This window comes from Eurosta solidaginis, chromosome 3 (genome assembly GCF_040869045.1).
Source record: "Eurosta solidaginis isolate ZX-2024a chromosome 3, ASM4086904v1, whole genome shotgun sequence".
NCBI lineage: Eukaryota > Metazoa > Arthropoda > Insecta > Diptera > Tephritidae > Eurosta > Eurosta solidaginis.
In genome coordinates, this window is record NC_090321.1 from 126,057,258 (window position 1) to 126,079,958 (window position 22,701).

Consider the following 22,701-nt stretch of genomic DNA (forward strand, 5'->3'; position numbering starts at 1 on the left):
CCGCTAAAATTTAGGATGAGAGGTAAAAACTCTAAAAGAAGAAAACAAAAAACAGCCAATAACACTATTACCAACGGTAATGAAGAAACTTAGAGTCACAAACCTTATTATAAATAAAGCGCTTAATAAATAAATAAATTTGCAATTAGACATGCTGTGCTCGTTTTCATCCAAAAGGATAGAAAATTTTTAGCATAATAAATACAAGCAACCGGATTGTTGAGGAAGTTATTGACTTAGGACAATATTCGATCAGGCTGAAAAAGCCGTGAATCTAGGACTTGTAAAATAAAAACACAGTTGTCCTTTGGGACAAATTGATTGTTAATGAATAGTAATACTCGAGTAAGCAAATTTAAATAATATAAAATAGGCTCTCAAAGATCTAATATTTGCATTAACCCCAGAGATTATGCATGTTACAAATGTCGACGAAAATTAAAGAAATTCTTCATAAATTCATGACGATCCCATCTGGGAAGGCCACCCAGAAACCGCATGACACATAAGATCTAATAAAAATATTGCCGGAAAATATGAAATATGGTAGAAGAAAAGATATGAAAAATTTTTGCATTTGGTTTAACCACTTATCACTATTTAACTACTTCTTGCCGTAGCATCAACTGAATCTACCCAATCTACTGTATATAATACGCTCAGAGATCCCGCTTTTAGAACAATATCAATTTCCATTCAATGATGACTGTAACCATTACCTTATTCTATACGTTTTAATTTAAATTTGAAATGGACTACCAATACAAAAACTTTGTTTAACCGTTTTCATCTAGGAAAACCTCGCCTTTTAGATAGGTCATAATTTTAGATAATAGGATTTTTTTTGCATCTAGATAAATAGATAGTAGATATATAGGGCCCTGTAGAATAGAAAATATCAACAGGAAAAATAATTTTATTAATAACTTATAAAGATAAAAATGTCGATAGTAAAAATAATTACACTCTAATCCCGTCTAGTATAGGAAATAATGATAAGCAAAAATTTTCCAATAACATAGAAAAAAGCGATATCATAAACAATAAGAAAATAATAATATAGAAATATAGAATTAATTTATTTACATTTATGCAAATGCATAAGCATTCTGAAAAAAAGGGAGATGTAATGAAAACAGCCAACAATTTCAGTGCCAAACGGGTAAACCACTTAATGTGCTACGCTGTGACAAAATGAGTCTAAGGTTTAATCAACACAAAGCGGTGGACTTTCTAATTGTTGCTGGCAGCGCATTTCCCACGATTTAATACAGATGTGTGTGCACCGCGCGACGAAACCAAATTTGCATTTAGGCAAATTTGCTGATACTTCATTTCCCACAGACGACACAAATCAACACAAAAATCAAATATGTTTAAAGTAAATATGTATGTAAGAATATCTTTAGAATAAGTAAGTATGAAAAGTTCAATGTAAATATGTATGTAAGAATATGTTTACAACAATTTAATATAAATAAGCTGACAATCTATAATAAAAAAATAAGTCGGGTTTTCCTTCCTGACGCTATAACTCCAGAACGCGCAAACCGATTTCCACGGTTTTGCATTCGGTGGAAAGGCCTCGGGCTCCGTGAGGTTTGCAGCAAAACAATTCAGGATCGACGCACAGGGTCTCGAGATATAGGACAAAACGTGGACCCGGGTACCCCTAGAATATGTTTATATAATATGGATATCAAATGAAAGCTGCTCATGAGTGCTTTAGTAGAGGGTAACTTTCATACCCCTGGGTGACTACGGTCTCGATATATAAGCCAAAACGTGGACCCGGGTACCCCTAGAATGTGTTTATAGAATATGGATAACAAATGAAAGCTGTTGGTGAGTCCTTTAGTGGAGGGTAATTTTCATACCCCTGGGTGACTAGGGTCTCGAGATATAGGCCAAAACGTGGACCAGGGTACCCCTAGAATGTGTTTATAGAATATGGATAACAAATGAAAGCTGCTGATGAGTGCTTTAGAGGAGGGTCATTTTCATACCACTGGGTGACTGGGGTCTCGAGATATAGGCGAAAACGAAGGCCCGTGAACGCCTAGATAGTGTTTTTACATTACGGGTATCAAATTGAAGCTGTTGATGACTGCTTTAGGACAGGGTAGTTTTCATACCTATTGGTGACTAGGGTCTCGAGATATAGGCCAAAACGTGGACCCGGATACCCCTAGAATGTGTGTATTATGGATATCAACCAAAAGCTGTTGCTGAGGTTTTTAAAGTAATTTTCATTGTGATATTCGATTTAGTCGCATCAACCTGCAAAACTCATAAATATGCATGCGAAGCCGAAATAAAGACATGAATTAACAATACTCACATACCTGTTTCCATACTTCCAATTCGATTTGCCTGAAATTTGGTATATAAATTTTTTTTTTCCGGGAAGTAGACCAGAGACTAACTTGGACTGGGATTAGGACTAGGACTGGGACTGAGACTGAGACTCGGAGTGGGACTACGACTGAGACTCAGAATGGGACTGGAACAATATACATACCACCCTCTGGGACTGGCAATAAGATATGAAGAAGAATGAGAAAAACTTGAGAGAAGAGAAAAGAGAGAGGGAGAAGGAGACTGAAAAAGAGATAGAATGAGACGAAGATGGAGGTAGATGAAGCGAAAAAATAAGGAGGGAGGAGTGAATAAAAAGATTAGGAAAAAGTGTAGAGGGCAGAGTTAGACGGAAAAGGCTTATTAAAATGTATGCAGATAGACCAAGTTTAGGGCAGAACAACGTCTGCCGGTTCTGCTAGTATTTAAATAAAGACAATTTATACTTAAACTTCAAAACACACCTTTTATTCGCAGCTTATTTAGTAGAGGCGTTGGTTCCGCATTACAATTAAAGAGATGGATGGTGTCATGTGGGGACACATTGCAAGCAGGGAATACATTTAGTATGTCGGGGTTTATTTTGGATAGGTAAGAATTTAACCTGTTACAGTATCCAGATCGAAGTTGAGCTAGAGTGACTCGCGTTTCCCTGGGGAGTGTGCGTTCCTCTTCCGCAAGTTTTGGGTACTGTGTTTTTAGAACGAGCTCCGACGCCTGTTTGTGGAATTCACTGAGGACTTGCTTGTGTTTTTTGCTTCATACGGCTGAGTTCTCAGGTGCCGCATTTATTCATAATGCTTACGGAGATGACTCCTTTATCCCCTGAGCTGTGTTGGCTAATCAATCAGATGTCTGTTGGGATGCCCAGGTTTATGGGTATTCAACAGGAACTGTTTGGTTAGCATCTCATTTCTCTCCCTGATGGGAGTTTTTTCGCCTAATTATGTAGATGGTGTTCTGGGGATATAAGAAGACAGACCGTGGCGGTTCTGAGAGCAATATTTTAGCAGGCCTGTAGCTTCTTCCAGTGAGTAATTTTTAGGCTTGGCTACCATATAGGGGACGCGTAGCATGCAATCGACTGGCCAATTGCTTTGTAAGTGGTAATCAGTGTTTCTTTGTTTTTTCCCCCAAGTACTGCCAGCAAGAGATTTGAGGATTTTATTACGGCTCCGGATTTTCGAGATAATTACGGCTGCATGCTAACCAAAATTTAAATCCTGATCAAATATTACACCCAAGATTTTGGGGTGTAGGACAGTCGGCAGCGTAGTGCCATTGACCTGGATGTTCAAAATGGTCGACATTTAGCCCATTTAGAAACCTCTTCTTTCGAGGCAGTGCAGAGCTAATTTCGAATTAGAAGAATCTTTTCGGCGTTTGTGTCATGATTTTAACTCTCATTCGAATTCATTTGATATAACGGATTCACTTTTTACTATAAGGAAAACTGTCCTATCCTATCCTAACTCGTAACAAAATAAAAATATATATATATATATATATAAAATCGTCAAATGCCTAAAAGCGTTAATTTGTTTAACAATTTACTATCTGTATAATTTTCAACTGTTATGTATATAATACTCAGCTGATGATTTTTATTCTGTAACTGAGCAGTTTTAGATCTGGACGCTTAGCATACATCCGCCTATCAAGAACTCGGCAAAAAAAAAATCCGCGCGTCATGCGGATTCGCCCCTCGTGTCGATTGGGCGGGCTTTGGAAGGTATTAGTCCGTTGGGTATATTATTATTATTATTATTATTAGTATTATTATTATTATTATAGACATATCGATGTAATCCGCCGCAGGAGTAGCGCAGTCGCTGACTATACCACATTACGCCCGCGCTAACGGGACATGAGGGGGCCGTTAAACCGCTACTAATAGCAAATTAAAGATCGAATTAAATGTAACACATACATATTTTATACCTTATTCTATAGTATTAAAGAGTTTATCAATAAACTCAGTTATTGAGTGAAAACGAGGTGGCCCGCAATACAAATTTATTATTAACGAACCTAGGTCACGGCGAAGATACCGCAGCAATTAGTGTGCTTCTTCACTGGGGGTGAAGGAAAGCTTCGTTACAAGTTGGTTAGTACAAATTGAAAAGTGTATACTTACTTGCAGCTGGTGACCTGAAATGTACTGTTCTGCATGTGCTACTACTGTTTATGTTCTTTACAATAATAGCTAGTTCCACCATGTAGTCATAATCAGCCTTCAAATGTGTTTCGTTGTATGTTACTAGTCCATTACTGTCATATAGGGGAAATACGAAACGGCTAAAACTGTGATTTATTTCTTCAGCGCGTTGACCCTTAAAATTAAGTAAGAACGTGAGAATATCGCCATTTGTTTTGCATGGTATTTTCCAAGTTATTATAACATGAGCTCGATAAATATTCTCGATAGGATATGGACCAAATGTCATTGCATAGAGCTCTTCAGGGGGATCTGATACTAATAATTTTTATTAAGAAATATACAATTTGAATCGATACAACATAACTTACTCCACGGTCCAGTTTCAACAACCAGTGGTTCGCCATAATACCCCACACCGTATTCATTTTGGGCTGCAACTTGAACACTATATGATGTATATGGGATCAAACCTTGAAATGTATGTTGCAAACTGGTAGTTTCACGGGGGAGAGCACTCGCTGATAAAACTGGGCAACTAAGGGGTACGAAATATGTAGGTCCAACATATTGGAAGTATAGAGAATATAATTTTATATTTCCATTGGTATATGTCGGTAAACTCCATTCAAATTGTAGTGAGGCATTCGTACGTGATTTAAGTACTACATTTTTTGGCGAGGTTGGATCTGTAATATATATCATATTATATTGATAAATGTTATTATTTTATAATAAATTTGCGGGTAGAAGGTGGTATTGAGCATACATGTAATGCTTGGATATTGGCAGCAAGTTCCGAGTACCGGCGAAAACACTACAAACAATATTACACAAGGCTGGGGAGTACCGGCTTTTACCATTGTACCACGTAAGCTGTCCGCTAAAAAAGTTTGCTTTATCGGACAGATATAATAAATAATGATCTAAAAATAAGCTGTTCTGAATCAGACGAATCAACTTTTTTTCATACAAATTTCGTATCGTCTTATCAAGTTTTCGATTGATGTTTTGTACAGTATGCTTAAATTATCTATATCATTTTACCAAATTCTCTAACTGTTGCCCCCTGAATGCATATGGTTTTAAAAAAATGTCAAATAAAACGTGGCTGTTCTAAGAGTTATCAAATTAGAGTGAAATTTTGCACGGTAAATTTTTAGAACATTCCTTATTATATTCCACTTGGGAAACCTGCAAAAAAGTATGTATAACGAACGGCTTAATCTATAATATGAAAATGAGTCGCTAAATCCATTGCCAAGCGCAAAACTCGAGAGCGGTTGGACGGATTTCCCTATCACTTTTGTTACAATATTTCTTAAAGTACGAGAAGGGTTCCAACGGAGAGAAAAATTCTTTTCGGGAAGGAGACCAGGCACCACCGATCTATTCGAAAAAATTCTATTCATAGTTCAATTTGCCTGAAATCTGGTATATGGGTAGCCCTTTGCCTAGATTAGTATTAACGAGCCTTTATTCTGGAAAGTGAACCAGGAACCGATCTATTCGAACAAATTCTACTCATTGTTCGATTTGCCTGAAATTCGGTACACAAGTTGCCCTTTATTTAGTTTAGTATTTACTGCCATTTACTAGCGGCCACCATGGTGTGATGGTAGAGTGCTCAGCCATCTACACCGGAGATACTGGGTTCACGCCCATTGAAAAACAACATCAACATTTTAGAAACAAGTTTTTTCAATTAGAAGACATTTTTCTAAGCGGGGTAGCCCCTCGGAAGTGTTTGGCAAGCACTCCGAGTTTATTTCTGCCATGAAAAGCTCTCTGTGAAAACTCATCTGCCTTGCAGATGCCGCTTGGAGTCGGCATAAAACAAGTAGGTCCCGTCCCGCCAATTTGTAGGAAAAAATCAAGAGGAGCACGACGCAAATTGGAAGAGAAACTCGGGCCAAAATCTCTTCTGAGCTTATCGTGCCTTACATTTATTTTATTTATTTACTACCATTTCATTTCCGGAAAATGCACCAGGGACCCGCTGGGTGTGGGACTGGAACTAAACCTGGCACTGGGAAAGGAACTGCGGCTGGGACTGGGAATAAAGGATGGAAGAAAATGGGAAGAACTAGAGGGAAGGTGAAAGAGACTGAGAAATGTTGTATGGCAACTCTATATACGTGTATCCTTATCGGACTGTGTTTGTCTACTAAACGCTCATTTACTCCTATTTTGTAATCGACACATAAGCGTATGCCTCCGCCTGCTTTCGGTATAACTACCAACGGAGATCCCCAATCACTGATTTCAGTTTCCGAAATTATTCCTGCCTTTTCTAACTCGTCCAGCTCGTGGTTTACTTTTTCAATTAAGGCATACGGAACTTCACGATCACGGTTGAATATGGGTTTTTCTCCATTTTTTTAACTTAAGCGACACTGTATATTGTTTTACACAACCAACTTTACTTTCAAAATTTGCTTTAACCCTTTCAGGACCGTAAGAAAACTACAAGTAAATTTTGTTGTACGTCTGTTTTATTTAGTTGATTTGAAAGCAAAATACATAAAAAACATTCCGACTTTTAAATTAATTCCACGGTTTTTTTTTAATTTCTTGGGAAAAATATTTCCCTATGGACCTCAATGGGAATTTCGCAATAGCAGGGAACATTTGTTTTCTAACAATGCGAACTTTAAAAATTTGTTGTGAAAATATATAGATTTTGGAAAATAAATCATTTATGTAAATCTGCAAAGCAGTTTCTTTTGCTAGTATAACAGGAGTGAACGTTACACATTACACATATGTTATGCGTCCTATTTTCAATCCGCTTCTTAGCGCAATTTACACACCTCTTCATGTTATTTACTTTTGGCATATTGTGCATTGGTAAACTTCGCTTCACACCGACTTGACTCTTCGGTTTATTCACTACGGACGGCCTGGATCTTTGCCTACATGAAAATTCATTTATAAGATTTCGAGCAATATTTTGACGAAATTCTATACTGCTCAAAAGGGGTCCCTCTACAAGTTTCTTCTAATGTAACTTTTTATACACCAAATATGAGTTGTTCATAGCAATATCCATTATATCGAAAAAAATGCGTAAGTAGTATTTTATCTTTGCTTTGCAATCAATTTCATAACAGACTTTTCGCATAATATATTTATGCTACCGAACTCATTGTCACTTTCTCGAAAGATACTCAGCGCATATGAGTCCTTTATCCATCTGAAAACAAGAGCTTCTTCATCAAAGGTATGGACAGGATTCTCATCCGATTTGTCTTCTTGAACTTCCTGGACTAAACTTGTTATTTCTACCACACCTACACCATTTTCCATATCCTGAGCAAGATATTCTTGAGCTTCTTGAACAGATGTATGGACAGGATTATCATCCGATTTGTCTTCTTGAACTTCCTGGAGTGAACTTGTTGTTATTTCTACCACACCTACACAATTTTCCATATCCTGAGCAAGGTATTCTTGATCTTCTTCTCGTAGTTCATCTTCACCATCACTATTGTCAGCTATGAGTAATTGTAAAATCTCATCTTCTTTCAGATGAAATTCCCTGCATCTTTTTCCAGCCATTTTGTCTGTAGTCAATTCGAAAAACATGAATAAATGAGTTAATCGTAACATAAAATAATAATAAAAATAGTACCTTAAAATTTCCATTGTGGTCCACAGGGAAACATGTTTCCCTTATAATAATTCTTTATTTTTAGATACTTTTTCCCATTTAATTACATAAAATTGATCATTGTTTAGTCTCTTTACCATTCAACATCTCTTAAAAACAATTTGAAACACGAAATTCTAAATAAACTAAATAAATATGAACACACTTCACTCCTCGAAAGTTTGCCGACTTTACTTACACTTTTAATAAAGAATATTTGAAAATACTGTCAATCTTCTTAACTTGATTATGGGGACTCCCCTTTTTATGTTTAAACACACTCGCTTGAACAGAGTTACCATATAAGAAAATATAAAAATTCCCTAATTTATTCATGGGAAATATATTTCCCATAGTCCTTAGAGGGTTAAATTGAACGCTCAATAAGCTGAAAACGTCTACATCGCTTGAATTATTTATTGAAAGTAATGTGTTGATTTCGTTCAAATTTATGTTGTAATTCCTAATCCAATTACGACCTAGGAGCGCTGTATACTCTTCTGGCACTATATATATTTCATCTGTTACCGTATTACCTTTATATTCCCCTTGTACCACAATTTTTCCATCGGGGACAAAAATATCTTTTGTATAAGACCGAAATGCCATATTTGCTGACAGTAAGGGGACATTAATATGTAAATTCGAAAATATATTTCTTGGCAAGAATGTGTAGCCTGACCCTGTGTCGATTTCAAATTCTATGGGGTTGCCGTCGATTTTAACTGTGACAAAGAACCTATATAAATTTTGTGTACTGGTTTGGTTAATATCTTGGATAGTTTTGATCGCCAAAACTCCGTTTTGAAACATATCAATTGGTTGGTTGATCTGCATTATACTTACTGTTCATACGTGATTTTATTCAAACTTTAACCACATGGCCAGTTTTGCTACATTCAGAACATTTGAGGTTATGACGTTTGCTAATGCATTTTTTTGCGTAACGGTCATTTTTGCCGCACGTCAATCACATCCCATCGATAACTAATGTTTTGTAATCTATACTATTTTTCCTTTGATTCGATTTTTTGAGGGGAAGTTGTTTTTATATCTGTGTTTTTTTTTTACTCGAAACTTCATTGATTTCACCAGATGTTGGTTGATTTCATTTTTGTGAAAGATCTTTTGAATCCCTCTTAGCTGCTTCTAACGCAAGTGCCTTTGTTACGATGTCTTTAATTGACGTTATCTCTTCATAGCTTTGTAATAGGTGCTCACGAATACCGGTGTCTTTGATTCCCCTTATGAATTTCCCTCGAAGAAAAATGTCTGCAATGGAAATTTTGCATGTGCATTTGAATTCACAATCGCCAATGTCCGTTCGCAAAGCTGCGACGTAACCTGCTATTGGTTGATTTTCGGAGTTTGGCAAGCACTCCGAGCTTATTTCTGCCATAAAAAGCTCTCTGTGAAAACTCATCTGCGTTGCAGATGCCGCTTGGAGACAGCATAAAACAAGTAGGTCCCGTCTCGCCAATTTGTAGGAAAAAATCAAGAGGAGCACGACGCAAATTGGAAGAGAAACTCGACCTAAAATCTCTTCTGAGCTTATCGCGCCTTACATTTATTTTATTTATTTACTACCAGTTTATTTCCGGAAAATGCACCAGGGACCCGCTGGGAGTGGGACTGGAACTGAACCTGGCACTGGGAACGGAACTGGGGCTGGGACTGGGAATAAAGAATGGAAGAAAATGGGAAGAACTTGAGAGAAGGTGAAAGAGACTGAGAAATGTTGTATGACAACTCTATATACATGTATCGATAGTTGATAGCACACTGAAATTCTAGCTGTCATTATTCACTTCTTGTTCATACTTTTTATACGATACACATGTGCTATCTATGTCTATAATCTATATAATTGATATGAGAATTATATTGTTTAATAAAGACTGAATTACATATACTAATAATAATTCGCAACAAAGTTGTCGACGAGGTGAACTATCATCAAAAAACATCAAGTTAACAAAATGGATGCCAAGAAGTTTGCGGAATTCATGGCGATTCAAGAGAAAATTCTGGAAACAATGACCAGCAACGCGGTAACAGGTTCAAGTGGAAATACAAGCATAAATCTAAGCTCCAATACAGCACTTGTTCCTAATTTCGAATCATTTGACGCCACAAAGGAATCGTTTCGGAACTACAGAAAATGATTTGAAAATTATACCAAAATGAAGAACGTGCACACAAACAACAAATATTGTGTAAACCTTTTACTCAACTAAATTGGCGCCAAAAGCTTTAACATTGCCATGACCTTGGTTTCTCCTAAATTTCCGAGTGACCTGGAATAAAATGAACTGGTTACACTACTTCCAGCGTATTTATCGCCACAACAGAATGGTCTAGTTGCACAACATCAAGTTTTATCGAAATACTTTGGTTCAAAGTATTTTTGTAGGCTAGATCTATATAAGGCTTATTTACATATACCAGTCGATGAAGAGTCGAGTATAATTGAAACCATGTCGACACACCACGGAACATACAAAGTTAATCGTTTACCATTCGGTATTAAGACGGCACCATCCGAATTTAATCGAATAATCAATCAAATACTCCACGACGTTCCCAAAACAGAAGCATACATCGACGAAATTATAGTTCACGGGGCAACCAAACTAGAATGTAAAGAAAATTTATTCAAATTTTACAACAACTACAAAAGTTTGACCTACAATTTAACAAAGATAAATGTACATTCTTTCAAGAAGAGATTGAGTTCCTTGGTCATACAATCAAGTACAATCAAATTTTAAAATCAAAATGTAAATCCTCAGATATCGTAGATCTACCAAGCCGAAATCGATTGATGACGTCAGACGGTTCCTGGGTATGGTAACTTACTACGCTCGCTTTATTCCAAATTGTTCAACAATCTAACAAAGAAAAATGTCAATCCAATGTGATAAAGTGTTCGATAGCAGCAAAGCAGAAATAGCAAGCGATCGTGTACTCGTACCATATAATCCTGCATATCAACTTCAGCTAGCGTGCGATGCTAGTCCAAATAGAATTGCAGGTGTATTATCTCATATAATAGACGGTCAGGAACGACCAATTTCGTTGACCATGTCCGAACGGAATTATTCTCAAATTGATCGAGAAGCAGGCTATCATATTTTCTGTAGACCATTTCTATCAATATTTGTTTGGAAGACAATTTATCCTCGTTACAGATAACCAACCATTAGTACGAATTTTTAATCAAAATGCGAAATTACAACAAATGACGTTTTCACGCCTTCAAAGGTATGCAGTTTTTCGCTCAGGATTCGATTATCGAATCGTTTACAAACGAGGGATCGATAACCCGAACGCGGATTGTTTGTCACGAGCACCAGTATATTCGCCACATCGAGCGGACATTATTATCAACAAAGAAATTTACCAGCTCTGTGAATCAACTATATAACAAATTTCAGCGCTAAAACTTAACTACAAAATGCTTAAATTAGAGACTGCAAAGGATACAGAGCTTACGGCAGTTTTGAAAAGTCTCCAAATCAAACGAGTAGAAAAAACCATGTTTACAATCAACAACGGGATTATCTTCAGAGGTAAAGGCGTCGTAATGCCGGCAAGTATGCAACAACTTGTTTTAGAAGAATTCCACCAAACACACATTGGCATATCAAAAATGAAACAACTAGTTCTTAGGTACGTGTTTTGGAAATCGATCGACAAGGATATCGAACAACTAGCCAAAGAATGTATCGCATGTTGTACAGTTAGAGCCTGCCCTCTTAAGGTAAAATTACATACATGGGAGGAACCAGAACAAAACTGGCAGAGAATCCATATCGATTATGCAGGTCCCTTTCAAGGTTATTATTATTTGGTAGGGATAGACGCGAAATCTAAGTGGCCCGAAATTGGGTTAACAAATGTGGCACCAACATCCAGCATAACAAACGAAATGGTACTTGACTTATAGGCGAGACATGTCTATCCGGATGTAATTGTATCCGACATGGCCACAATAGTCACCACCGACCAATTGAAATTCTTCTGTTCAAACCGTGGCATTTCCCAAAAGTTCATAGCTGCAGGTTATCCGGCTGCAAACGGGCTAGCTGAACGTAATGTCCAAACCTTAAAACAACGCCTTAAATGTATGGCAGACGACCTTCGCCCTATGCGGAAAAAGGTGAGAGAAATACTTTTTCGCTACCGAGCAACGCCATTGAAGAGCGGGAACAGCCCAGCAGAACTGTATATTGGCAAACAAATACGAATTCAACTGGACGCACTAAAACCACCTAATGTGGATGATCAACGTACCCGACAAAGACATGACGATCGTCAATTAAACTAGGAGAGTGCAAACTCGTTATTATACCAACAGCAAGAGGTCATGCAAATTCGGTACAATAATCAAGAGGTTGGGCCATCTTTACTACATAATAAAACTGGACAATGGCTACATTCCCAAACGTCACATAAATCAATTACGCGCAACATGATTTCCGTCACATACTCCAAGAATGAGCTCGGCGGAGAACTCGCCTCAAGCTTGCGAATCAGATACTTGTTCACCAGATTTGCAGGACCTTGTACAGGTTCCAATAACCGTAGCCAATCGACCAAGAGCAGCTGATAGCGAAGGACGAAATACTCCTATAACAACACCTCAATCATTAGGAAGACCCCAACGGCAGCGTCGGGCGCCGGCTTACTTGAGCTACTACCGGCGCAATATTTAACCAGGGGAGAACTATTGTAACTTAAATATTGTATGGCAACTCACTGGAATTCTAGCTGCCATTATTCACTCCTTGTTCATACTTTTTATACGATACACATGCCCTATCTATGTCTACAATCTATATAACATTCTAAATTTAATTGATATGAGAATTATATTGTTTAATAAAGACTGAATTACATATACAAATATTAATTCACAACAATAGAGTAAGGCGAAGATAGAGAGATAGGAATAGATGGAGCGGAAAAGAATTGAGGGAAAATACGGAGAGAGGGGAAGAGAAGCGCTTCCCAAGGCAGTCGGTTCTATGTACCGGAGCGACTCGGGATTTTTCCCGACCAAGGACTGTCATTTCAGTGTGACCCCATTTAATTTGATTCGTCCCTCCCACAAATTGTCATCCTCCCAGCAGCTCCTTGCAGCAGGACTGCTACAAATTCTCTTACTCCGGGAAGGTATCGAACCCAATCCGGGTCCGTCTCCTGACCCCGGTCATGAGAAATGATTTTGCTGCATTTGCCAGAAAAGAATCTTTTTAGGACGGTCATACTCAGTTCAGTGTGTCTCGTGCAAGGGATGGTTGCATCGGACAGGTTGTTCTGGGCTTGATCCCAAAACCCGACGTCCACGTAACTTTTATAAATCTTTTGTGGCTCCTTGCTGCTCACGCCCAAGGGCGTCCCGTAGTCTACGCCTAAGCGTATCCCCACTACCTTCCAGCAGCTTCGCTGCTCAGCAAGCCACAACAAGTACCCGCTGCTGCTCGCGCCCCACGGCGCCAACAACTCAAACAGCTGATACCACTCATAACTACTACCTTCGTAGTAGAGCTGGTTGCAATGCTGAGCATCAGCCCCTGCCCCCGTCTTCTTCTCCCCCCCCCCCCCCCCTCTTTTCTGGCAGCAATCGTGCAGGTCAGGGAAACAGACTCTTAGTCCCTGCCTCCGTTTGCACCGTCTGCCAGCACAGAATATATAGGTTTGCGACATCCGCTCAATGCAGCTCCTGCCTTGGGTGGTGCCACTTTCCTAGATGTTCTGGTCTCCGCGACGGCAATCCCCCGACGGGTTTCATCGCGCCATGTTGCCAGGTCGCAAACCCAAATCATTAGGGTACCCCAATGCTTGCCCAAGGGCGCCCAGTCCCAAGGCCACAACAGCAATTGCGTCCTGGCCTTCCACAACCTAGGCGTAGTCACCCCTCACTTACCCCTAGAGTGGCGGCGTCACCCCCCATGCACTTCAGAATTCTGCAGTTCAACTGTAATGGACTAACTGGGAAGATTACGGAGATAGTCGATTTCATGAAGCGGCACAACATCCGCATTGCTGGGATTCAAGAGACTAAACTCACAGCAAGATCTGCATTGCAGACCTGCTCCGGTTATAATGTCCACAGGAAAGACCGCGAGAGCGGAAATGGAGGCGGCCTCGCGTTTATTATACACCACTCTGTGCAATATCATATATTTGATCCTGGCATCGACCGCAGTGACAATGCCTTAGAACGTCAAGGCCTATCTGTCCGGTCAGGCGATGCAAACCTAGAAATCATCAACATCTACATTCCTCCTGTCACCTGTTGCCCCAGTGGATACCGCCCTAATATCGAGGCCTTACTCACTGGCAACAATCGCATTATCTTAGGCGATTTCAATGCCCATCACGACCTATGGCATTCAAACTTGCGGGCGGACAGTAGGGGTGAGATGTTGGCGGATCAAATAGACGAAACGACGTTCTGCACAATAAACGGAGACGCCCCCACACGTATGGTAGGAAGCTGTCATAGCTCGCCAGATATCTCAATCGTGAGCGCAGAACTCGTAAACTGCGTCAACTGGCAGCCGATGGTAACATTGGCATCGGACCACCTGCCCATACTTATTTCGTTCGAGCGTACCGCCGACTTCATCGTCACCGAAAAACGCACTTTCATAAACTTCAAAAAAGGAAAGTGGGAAGAATATAAATCTGCAGCAGACAGCAGCTTTGCTGCCCTCCCTATCCCGACTGATGCCCGCCAAGGGGAGCGTGCCTTCCGTAAGGTCATTGACTCCGCCTCGGCACATTTCATTCCGCCGGGAGAATTCCAGAAATCCGGCCCCACTTCCCGGCGGAGGCCGCGAGCTTAGCGAGGGAACGCGACCTTATAAGACAGCTCGATCCAGGCGACCCCCAAATAAGGGATATAAACCAACGCATCAGATTGCTTGTGGACGAACACAAGCGGGCGAAATGGGAAGAGCACCTAAGAGGTTGTAACCTCTCTACCGGTGTAGGTAAACTTTGGTCCACCGTAAAGTCCCTATCGAATCCGACTAAGCACAAAGACAAAGTTTCCATCGCCTTTGGCGATAAGGTGCTGTCGGATGCGAAAAAAATGCGCGAGCGCTTTCTGCCGACAATATATAATGCCTCATACGGTCGACAAAGATAGACGGAGAGCCAATAGACACGCACATAAACACAAACTCAGCGCGTCACCAATTACCATCACCGCTAGAGAGGTTGAGGACGCCATTGGTCGCGCTAAACCATCCAAAGCAGTGGGACCAGACGGCATAGCCATGCCGATGCTTAAAAACCTAGGGAAAGAGGGTTTCAAATATTTGGCACATGTCATCAACCTGTCTCTTTCCACATTTGTCATACCCGAGAAATGGAAAATGGCCAAGGTGGTCCCGCTACTAAAGCCTGGGAAACCAGCTGAAGTAGGTGAGTCATATCGTCCGATATCTCTCCTATCGCCAGTGGCAAAGACGCTTGAAGCCATTTTGCTCCCTTATTTCCAAGCACATTTGCAGCTAGCCCCTCATCAGCATGGCTTCAGAAAACTCCATAGCACTACCTCCGCGCTAAATGTCATTAGCACCCAGATAAATTGCGGTTTGAATCAATATCCCCACCATAGAACAGTACTCGTAGCGTTAGACCTATCAAAAGCTTTTGATACGGTCAACCATGGCTCGTTACTGCAAGACCTGGAAGGGTCCACCCTTCCCCCATGTCTTAAAAGGTGGACCGCAAATTATCTGGGTGGTCGGCAGGCATCGGTGTAATTCAGAAACGAAACATCAAAACAAAGGAGAATTAAACAAGGGGTGCCACAGGGTGGTGTCCTATCCCCGCTTTTGTTTAATTTCTACATATCTAAGCTACCTTCACCACCGGAAGGAGTCACAATCGTTTCCTACGCCGATGACTGCACAATAATGGCCACAGGCCCAGGCCCAAAGATCGATGAGCTATGCAATAAAATAAACGGCTATCTCCCTGATCTCTCCAGTTTTTTCGCCTCGCGAAACCTGACATTATCACCGACTAAATCTTCCGCGACCTTATTTACAACATGGATGCCCCAAATGTCGACCATATTGAACATCCACGTCGATGGGCACTACGCTACCGACTATCCTACACCCCAAAATCTTGGGTGTGACGTTTGATCAGGATCTACATTTTGGTGCGCACGCAACCGCAATTGTTCCAAGAATTTAGAGCCGTAATAAAATCCTCAAATCCCGTGCTGGCAGTACCTGGGGAAAAGATAAAGAAACGCTCTTGACCACATACAAAGCAATTAGCCAGCCGATTACGTGCTACGCGTCACCCATATGGTCGCCAAGCCTAAAAATCACCCACTGGAAGAAACTACAGGCCTGCCAAAATACTGCTCTCAGAATCGCCACGGGCTGTCTTCTTGTGTCCCCAGAACACCATCTGCATAATGAGGCGAGAATACTCCCCATCAGGGAGAGAAATGAGATGCTGACCAAACAGTTTCTGTTGAATACCCAGAAACCTGGGCATCCCAACAGACATCTGATTGACGAACCAGCACCGCCTAGGGGCCTAAGGAGTCATCTCCGTAAGCATTTTGAGGAAATACGGCACCTGAGAACCCAGCCGTATGAAGCGGTAAAACACAAGCAGGTCCTTGGTGAACTCCATAGACAGGCGTCGGACCTTTATGTCGGGAATTGCCCGGTGAATCCAGTACTTGAAGAAAAATATCCAGAACTCGCAGAAGAGGAACGCATACTCCCCAGGGAAACGCGTGTCACTCTTGCTCAACTTCGTTCTGGATACTGTAACAGGTTAAACTCTTACCTATCCAGAATCAACCCCGACATACAAAATGTATGCCCTGCTTGCATTGTGTCCCCACATGACACCAACCATCTCTTTAATTGTAATGTGGAACCAACGCCTCTAACACCCCTTTCCTTATGGTCCACCCCTGTTGAAACGACAAGTTTCCTTGGACTCCCGTTAGAGGATATTGATGACAATTTGTGATCGGTCGCGGCTATTAGGTGGGGCGAGCATTGCTACAACAACAACAACAACAACAGGGGAAGAGAAGCAGATGAATAGAAAGACAGGTGGAGAAGTGAATAGGCAAAGGGGGGAAGATGCGGACGGAGATTAAGAGGTAAGCACTTCCTAAAAGTTATGCAGATAGACCAAAGTTAGGGCAGAACAACATCTGCCGGGTCTGCTAGTCTATAATATAAAAATAAGTCGCTAATTTTGTTGCTAAGCGCAAAAGTCGAAAACAGATGGACTAGTCTCGCTAATTGTGTTTTTTGTTTTTAGAATATTCCTTGGAGTCCGATGGTGGTTCTTACGGAGAGAAAAGTTATGAAAATTGCCAGGAGAAGTCTAAAACCAACACCATATAGTTTTTGTTTATATAGCTATAAATACAAAACCAATGGATCGATTGGAATATTTCTTAACAGTACAGAATATTTGTTACAGTAGAACTTTGCAATATTTACGGTAGGTATTTGTATATGAGAGCTGTAAAATGATTCAATCAATCTATATATGTAAAAAGAAAGGCTAAAATGTGTGTTAGTTGGTCGCCGGTGTTTGAAGAGATGCGTCTGTCGATTTTGTTCAAACTTTCACATAAGTTGCGTATACCTCACGCGGTATAAAATAAGTTTGGTTGCGATCGAAGAACAAATGCTAAGAGGGAGATCAAAACGTGGACCTGGAAATTAGAAAAAAAAAGCGTATTAAAATGTATGCAGATTAGCCAAATTTAGGGCAGAACAACGTCGGCCGGGTCTGCTAGTACAGTTATAAATCAAGACTGACTCATTTTACAGTTAGGATTGGTTCATTTCATATATATAGGACAATTATGAATGCGATTTCATTATTTCCATTAAAAAATTTCGTTAGTGATTGCATGACAGTAAAAAAACATACAGTTTGATTGCGAATGCATCGAGAACACTCCCACTCAAGAGTGATTGCAAAATTTGTTTACTGCAATCACTTTTTCATTCAGTTCCATTGAAGTTTCGATTTTCAAGGCTGATACTTTTAACCTTTTGATAGCTAACATATCTGTGATAGGTTTTAAAGTGTGAAATAAGTTATAAATAACCGGACTGCCATATTTAATTTAAAACATTATGTTTGATTTTAAAAAGTTTTGTTTAGTGGAGTTTGCTTCAAATGAATTTAATTAAATTTGCTTTAATTCTGATTGGAAAAAATCAGAAATAAGAACTCCTGAATAAAAATATTCAAATATTGGCTTGCGCATTCAATAACTACGGTGACCCTGCCTCAATGTTTAGACATTTTGTATTTTAATAAAGTTCTTTGTTGATTTCTACAAAATTAAGTATTATTTTTTAAGGAGGTGAATAGAAAAAAAATTGCCACATAAAATATGATTTTATAAAGTGCATTTCAATGGTGTTCTTGCAGTGAAAGTGTAGAAAAAAGCATTTAAAAATTCGAAGCGGTAGACGTCACGAAGCAATGTACAGTGTTTCATTATAGAACAAAGTCTAAAGAAATTCGGGGTGATACGATAAATAAAATGATAGTTTTGGAGGGTTCTACGTTGGGTTTGGAATAATTCTGAGGACCCAATATATATATGTTTATTTCAATATATTTATATTACGACTAGCAGACGCGGCAGACGTCGTTTGGATTATCTGCATAACTTTTAGGAAGTGTTTACCTCTTACTCTCCCTCTCCTCTCTCCCACTTTCTCTATCATTTATTTGCTCCTCTCTCAGCCTCTCTATCTTTCTGCATCTCCTTCGCTCTCTCTCTGTATTTTCCCTCCTTTGTTTTCTCTCTACATTCCTCTCCTTCTCCCTCCCTCGCTCTATCTATCACTAGTCCTCTGTCTAACTCCATTTCTTTCTATGTTTCTTTCGTTTCCTTTCTGTTCATGTATTCTCCTTTTCTCTCCTTGACTTCCCTGTCTATTCTTTCCTTTGCAAGTTAAACTTTATTTACGAAAAATATTTATCCCTTTTTTGATTCAATTAATTCATTGTGAGCACAGTTTACACAAATTGCGTTCAAATTTTAATAAGAAAATTTGTGAAAATTAACTGTTCCTTCTAAAAAAACACATTTAAACCTTTCAGGACCGTAAGAAAACTACAAGTAAATTTTGTTGTACGATTGTTTTATTTAGATGATTTGAAAGCAAAATACATAAAAACAATTCGACTTTAAAATTAATTTCACTGTTTTTTTTGTAATTTCATGGGAAAAATATTTCCCTATGGACCTCAATGGGAATATCGCAACAGCAGGGAACATTTGTTTTCTAATAATGCAAAATTTAAAAATTTGTCATGAAAATATATAGATTTTGGAAAATAAATCATCTATGGAAATCTGCAAATCAGTTTCTTTTGCTAGTATAGCAGAGGTGAACGTTGCACATTACACATATGTTATGCGTCCTATTTTCAATCCGCTTCTTAGCGCAATTTACACACCTCTTCATGTTATTTACTTTTTCCATATTGTGCGTTGATAAACTTCGCTTCACACCGACTCGATTCTTCGGTTTATTCACTACGGAGGCCGTCCGCTCTTTGCCTATATGAAAATTCATTTATAGGGTTTCGAGCAATATTTTGACGAAATTCTAGACTGCTCAAAAGCGGTCCTTCTACAAGTTTCTTCTCATGTGTCTTTTTATACACCAAATATGAGTTGTTCATAGCAATATCCATTATATCGAAAAAACTGCGTAAGTTGTATTTTATCTTTGCTTTGCGATCAGCTTCACAGCAGATAGTCACTTTCTCGAAAAATATTCGGCGCATATGAGTCTTTTCTCCATCTGAAAACAGGAGCTTATTCATCAGAGGTATGGACAGGATTTTCATCCGATTTGTCTTCTTGAACTTACTGGGCCAAACTTGCTTTTCTATCACACCCACACCATTTTCAATATCTTGAGCAAGATATTCTTGAGCTTCTTCATCAGAGGTATGGACAGGATTCTCATCCGATTTGTCTTCTTGAACTTCCTAGACTGAACTTGTTATTTCTACCAAACCTACACAATTTTCCATATCCTGAGCAAGATATCCAGGTACTTGTTTACTTTTTTTGTGCTTATTTTCTTCTCTTTTCACTATATAAAATATCAAATTAGTCGACCTGTTACAATCCATGATGTAAGTTATTGTTTATGTATACATGTCCTTTTGTATTTTTATTATAATACTTGTCAATTTGTATTTCTAGTCCTGAAGATAACTTCTAAATGAAGTCGAAATATCGATAAATAAAACGACAATATATAACGTATATAAATAAAAAACCTTTTGTGTGTTATTTAATACTGTTTGGCCTCGAGCTCGAGAATTTACGAAATATTTAAAGTTTTTATCGAAAGAGTATTTTTCAAGAGATTTACTATACAAATGTCAAGTTGATATGAATAAAAATACATAGATACATCCACAACAAAGCCGTTGAAGAATGAAGTAATTTGCTTTTTGAAATCCAAGCTTTTCTACCATCAGTACTTCACAATTTTTTCTTCGTACAAGAATGATGCTTTGATTTTTTAAATTCTGCAATCATGCAGAAAAATCACGATTTCATTCAGCATCGCATGTATTCAAAAAGAATGCTAAATCAAATTGCAGAAGTAAATATATTGAAATCAAAAAGTTCACTCGGGTGATTGCACCTTCGAGGTGTGTGAAGTCATGCATTCAGTACCAATCACTTACTACAAAAATGATCAAATACTTCCTGAAATAGTACAAAAAAATTTAAGTTCCTTTTTATGAAAGTTGAAATTCAAAAACGCATTAAAAAAATGTTTATGATATTCTTCAGCATAAGAATAGTTGTAACAACTTCCTCAATGTCGTTAAACATGACAATTTGAAAAAGTGCAATATAAAGCACAAAAAAAATATATTTTTGACAGGCTAAACAATCCTGTCTTTCACACTAAGTTCTTTCCCCAATAAACAATGGAACAAAAGAGCTGAAAACAAGAAAATGTTAATTCTCAATTTGATTATCTGTGTTTCAATTTATTTGGGACAAAACGTTTTCACAAAGTTAACTCAAACATTAAATTGCAACTTGTTTTTTGTTTAAGAAACATGAGGAACGGGCATTTCGGAAAATATTTGACTTTTGGCCGATCCGTTGTAGGCCACTTTGCCTACACATGTACATATATACAACTCCAGTAAAGTTGGGAGAGGTGTCGTCTAGCATTTTTTAAGATTTTTTTGTATTTTATAATAAAAGACTAAAAAATACTTTTCTTTATTATAAATATGCTTGGTATCAATTTACAGCATACCCCTTTATGCTTTATTTTTCAGTCAGATAATGTCAGTTAAAACACTAAAGATATTTTAAACCTATATAAAAAAATTTTATCATTGAATTTCCCAATATATCAAGAATAAAAATACATACATATATAGCTTGTATAAAGGAAAAACGTACCCAATCGAATGGCACTTAAATTTTTAATGAATAGAACCCCACAAGCACATTTTTCAACACTGTTTTTGGGCGCACCGGTTAAAAAATATCTCTGAAGGCAATAATGATAGGGTAATAATACTAGATGAAAAACATCACTACTATAGCAAATCAGAAAACAGGGGATGCCTATTTGAAAAAGGGATGCGGCACCTCCCCCCTAAACATTTATTTTCATATCGCGTAAATTCTGGACTGCTAAATCCCCATTACTGAAGCTTCGAATAGCTGCTATAATGTTATTGCTAAAGTTTTAACTAAAACAAACATAATTTTTTCTTAAATATCCATAACCACTGCAACCACTGGAATTTATTTAGTACAGTTACTTTTGTTGCTAATAATTCACTTTTCGAGAGAATATACAGTTTGTGAAAAAATCTATCTGAAAGGATTTTCTCAACCAACAGAGAATTTGAAAAAGATTTCTTCAATAAAATTAATTGATTGAAATGAATTTTAGAGGTATATTCTATTTAGAACAAAGCATCAATAAATCATCAAAATTATTATCTATTTATTTATTTAGTCTAGTAACAAATGTTTAGTACAGACACTTATGACTAAATTACAGAGACCAGCTTATATTAAGCTATGGAGAACACTAGCAAAAATAATTTATATTATTACAGATTAAGTAATTTTTTTGTTTAAGTTGAAAAGCGTATTTTAAGTCGGAGAAATCAATATCCAAAACAATTGAGAAGCACTTAATTTCTGTTAGGGCTCTGTTTATAGGCACTTTTGAGTTATAAACAGTTCTACTCAGCCCTATGAAAAAGATTTCAAAGTTGCGGAGGTTTCTACAGGGAGTATTTAAGCATAAATAGTCTATCAAGAAGCAGCGCGCAGTCAATTTTGCCCGTGAAAAGATCGAAAATGAACAACGAGGCCAAAAGAATTCTGCGATTGTTTAGGGATAGTAAGGATATTAGTTGGCATCGAGACTCATAAGACGGGATCGGTTCAGAGAAACGTAATGAAATAAGCGCGATGCCCATA

The 22,701-nt window shown here is 38.4% G+C and overlaps 1 protein-coding gene across 1 annotated transcript in view; it reads right to left on the reverse strand.

Annotated features, from left to right (window-relative positions):
* The window catches only part of Ptp52F (Protein tyrosine phosphatase 52F), a 2,268,497-nt gene that overhangs the window by 205,360 nt on the left and 2,040,436 nt on the right, over positions 1–22,701 (reverse strand). Inside the window, exons 8-9 of the mRNA XM_067773018.1 lie at positions 4,888–5,205; positions 4,496–4,834 (exon numbers count right to left, since the gene is read on the reverse strand). Coding sequence (XP_067629119.1) covers positions 4,496–4,834; positions 4,888–5,205 — 657 coding nt within the window. The remainder of the gene's footprint in view (positions 1–4,495; positions 4,835–4,887; positions 5,206–22,701) is intronic.